Source organism: Limulus polyphemus, unplaced genomic scaffold (assembly GCF_000517525.1).
Source record: "Limulus polyphemus unplaced genomic scaffold, Limulus_polyphemus-2.1.2 Scaffold1070, whole genome shotgun sequence".
Lineage (NCBI taxonomy): Eukaryota > Metazoa > Arthropoda > Merostomata > Xiphosura > Limulidae > Limulus > Limulus polyphemus.
Genome location: NW_013666680.1, coordinates 92,691 through 96,961, shown reverse-complemented (window position 1 = coordinate 96,961; position 4,271 = coordinate 92,691). Strand labels below are relative to the sequence as shown.

At 30.8% G+C, this 4,271-nt stretch overlaps 1 protein-coding gene across 1 annotated transcript in view; it reads left to right on the top strand.

Annotated features, from left to right (window-relative positions):
* The first annotated feature begins 237 nt into the window (after positions 1-237).
* The window catches only part of LOC106461980 (transducin beta-like protein 2), a 24,526-nt gene continuing 20,492 nt past the window's right edge, over positions 238-4,271 (top strand). The window contains exons 1-3 of the mRNA XM_013921848.2: positions 238-403; positions 2,028-2,225; positions 3,554-3,605. Coding sequence (XP_013777302.1) covers positions 268-403; positions 2,028-2,225; positions 3,554-3,605 — 386 coding nt within the window. The 5' untranslated portion in view covers positions 238-267. The remainder of the gene's footprint in view (positions 404-2,027; positions 2,226-3,553; positions 3,606-4,271) is intronic.

The window sequence follows — 4,271 nt, the reverse complement described above, 5'->3', positions numbered from 1 at the left end:
ATTACACACTTTCAAAATGTTTTTTGTTATTGATATTATCTGTTATCTATGTGAAATGAAAAATATAAAATCATTTTTATTTTTGATGAAATGTAATTCTTTATTATATAATTATTTATACCCAAGCTTATAAGTATTAAATATTACTTTAAAAAGTTTTAAACAAATTGAATGATTTTCTTTTTCATAATTACAATTGGAAGTATCTTAATATTCTGCTGCACACAAGTTCCACAACACACGCTTGGTTCTGCTTAAGTCAATAGGATGGCGGGTTTAATCGAAGTACTGAGTGAGAATACACAAATTGTTCTTGTCACGTCAGTGATAGCCTGTGTGATACTTTTAATAGTGTATTTTCTCAATTATAGTGATCAAGGTGATGCAACTCAGAACTCAAAAGGTGTGATTTTTCTTCTTATAGTTTTTACAATAAACATCTTTCTTGTGAGAATTCGGTTAATACTAATAGTAATAGTTAAGAGAATAGGATCTTAATCACACCAGTTGCCGAGATCTGTGTCGTGGCAATAGAATTACCACGTGAATACTTACGAATAATTGCCATCGTTACAGTTTATTTATCAAAACTGTTGTAAATTGTTTTATTACACATGCCATGTTTTAAAGACGTAATTTAGACTCGTTTATGTGAAGCAAAACGCGCCTTAGGTCGTTGCTGTGCGTGTTGCTTTTTTATTGGACCGATTAGAACTATTAGTATTACTAGTAGCTTTCTGTAGCTGGAACTTTGTTATTGACGAATCTCAAAAGGCTAGCGATTTATAGACTTTAATTATAATACGAACGTAAAACGGAAAGTTTAAGTAAATATAAAATAGCTAGACATTTTCTGTTGGTATGGCGCTTCAGTTTAATGTACATTTTCTTAATAGTAACACTAATATTAATAAGAGTGTTTAACATAGTTTTTTATAGAAAATATTAAAGTTTATATTTTAATTCAGTGTTTAGTAGACAGTGACCGATATCACTGCTCAACAGAAAAAAGTTCAACATATTGAAATATTTGAGTTGTTTATGTGAAACAAGGTTTTTATATTCAAAATCATCAGGAAAATGAGCTTGCATGGTGTACAAACTCTATGAAATAAAATATTAAAACAGTTTTTGCTGCAAATTAAATCCACGTGTAGTATAGGAATAAATTATGTTTACTTTCATTTTAGATCTAATAATTGATGCCTCAGCAAAAATACAATTTTCCTTTAAGCATGAATTGTGAAGAGTAATGTAGGACAAGCTGCAGCTATGAAATTGAACCTGCTTTGAAGGATAGGCCTAAATTTGATAAAGCTATGCTCTTTGACTGTTTGAGTGTTAGTTTGGTCATGCAGAAAGGTCGCAGAAAGATGGGAAACTAAGAGAAGATCTGGGTGTCAGGAGTTACACAAAGTTTTGTATAAAGAACAAGGTGCTACTATTCAAGTGTTTAAGCCACAGAAGGATCAGTGGCATTTATTGTCTTTCTTGTAGCCAAGAAACATCATAAATTTGTGATTTGTATTTAGTGTTATTCAAACATGTTATGTTGTCATAATATTTTTTTAGGATATTTTATTTAAAGATAAAAGAAGTCTTAGCATATTACTTTTGTTATTCATTCCTGGGACATTTTAGAACTTGATATCTAGTCAGTGAACAAAAAAAATTTATATCTCCTATTTGACCATATGAAATAATTATTAGATTCAACAGAACCATAACAAATCATACTTTTGTTGGTAAGATAGCTGGTATTACACTTGTTTTTGGTTATTTAATTTACAAGATAGTACTTGTAAAATTTATTTACAAGAAATTGACGTGCATAGAGAAAGCTCTGCAGCAATCACTATTGTGTTCTGTCTACAACTCTTCCTAAGTAATGAATTCAGCTTTTGTACCCCATTTTGATTGAAAACTGTGAGTAGAAAGTACTGAGACTTTTTTATTATATTATTTTCAGAAATTGTAAGTTGCTATGCTTTTGTTTAATTTGATAATGAGTATTGTCCTCTTAACAGATTTGGACAGCAACATTGAACAGAAAGAATCAAGAGGAAGTCAAAACAAGAAAAAAAAAGGCACATCTGAGAAACGACGTGATGCAAAAACTCATTATACTCATCCCTGGTTGGTATGTACCTTGAAAGGCCACAGTGGCAACATTCTTGACATGGACTTCAGTAGCAATGGGAAATACTTGGCTTCTTGTGCAGAAGGTAAATTGTTTTATAAAATCCAGAGTATCTTCAGAGAAATATACATAACCAGTGTACTTTTTTGTCAGGAAAAGAAAAATTTAGGAATGTACATATGATCATTTAGATACATTTCAAATGGGTTAAGTAAGAAAAATTAGTTTCTCTTAATATCCTTAATCCAGTGTGTACAGGCTCAGTCCATTGGACTGATCTTGCATTGTTGAAGGAATATTGTCTGTCATTACAAATTTATTTCATGTATCTACAAAAATGTGGCAAGCTCTTAGTAAAATGTACAAGTCTTGTTTTACACTAAAAATCAGATGAGTTGCATAGATGTTTGTACTCAAGATATTTCTATGAGTTGATGATGTCAGTCTGAGTCAGATGACAAGTAGAAGTGCAAGGTGATGTGCGCGTGAAGAATATAAATACTTTTGTCCATCGTAGAGTCGGAATATTGCATTTGCATAACTTCTAGAACCTCTGAAGTGAATTCTTACATTTTTTTCAGTATCTCTCTACATTGTATCTGGTATTTACTCTACCATGAATAGTTGATAACTCTGACATCAGATACATAATACAATGTTGAATGAAACTCTGAAAGGTCATGTCTTATGCACTTTGAACCAATTTTGGATTTTACCAAAACTTGTGATTTTATGCTATATCTGTAACATCTAACATTCACTATGACTTGAAACATAGGAGTTACTATTGGTAACATGATACTTGAAAAAAAAATTCCAGTAGTAAATGTAATATTGATTTATTAATAAATTTGCTTATGTTAGTTATGCTATAATGCCATTTTGCAGGATGTATTAAAGCTAATAATATGTGATTTGATCTTATGATTTGTAGCGATGATTGGTGTTTACAAAGTATTTTTGGTGAATTTAATTTGTGGGCCACCTAAGGAGATGCAGGTAATGAGGATATTTCCCATCTTTTGGAAGACATTCTTCAGTTTCATCAGGACAGCTGTGTGATAGTTTTCTGAAGTCTATCATTTGTTTTCTGGAAGATCTTGTGTAGGTTCATCAGAAACTCCATACAAAGCCTCTGAAAGCTATCCTGTTTTTTGGAAGATGCTCTACCAGGGCAACTTTGTGACTCATCTATGAAAATATTCTCCATTTTTTTGGAAGACATTTTGTAGTTCCATTAAGAAGGCTGTACACACTTTTCCTGCAAAGTGTACATGTAGCAATTATTTGTCCTTTACACATTAATCATATAAGAAACAAAAGTACATATAAGAACAATTGAAATGTTAACTCATAGAAATAGTATCACATTTACATATTCTATCAGTTTAAACATTGCTATTGTTGTTTTAGATCGAGCAGTTCTGTTGTGGAGTGTGAAGACTTTTACTCAGAAAGAACACAAGTAAGTACACATTCAAGTTTGAAACAATATTTCTCAAAGTTAATTTAGATTTAGCATATGAGCTGTCAGTGTTTAATGAAATTCCCAAATCATATCAAGTATAAAATGGTAGCACTGTAATCACTCTTGGTATCTCAGTAGCACATAGATAAGTTAAAAACTTAAGCATTATTAAATAAAGTTAGTTATTAAAAATAGTGTAGACATTACAGATATTCAATCTGAGTTACAGCTCAATCTCAAAGATAAGAACACTTGTTAGAATTTGATGTGCAGCTGAAATTCAAAGATGTTAATAATAATTTCAATCTGAGCTACAACTATAATTCAGAGGTATCATTAGTTTTAAGAGTTTGACTTAAATGTGTATTATTCATTAGTAATGATTATCACTTGTTAATATTATTGAATTTCTGTCACAATAATGCCAATTGTTAACTTAAAAATAAGTTTTTTATAAATAACAAATATTACTGGAATAACTAACATCTCATTTTGCCATCAACAAAAAAGTTTTAAATAATTTTTGTATGAAATCTATCCTTGCACTTGCCACTTGTATATTGAAAAGAAACAAGAATAAACGGTGCTACTATAGCGTGAGGTCTACCACCATATGTCGCCAATAGCGTGAGGTCTACCGCTGTATTATCCATCCCTCATGGA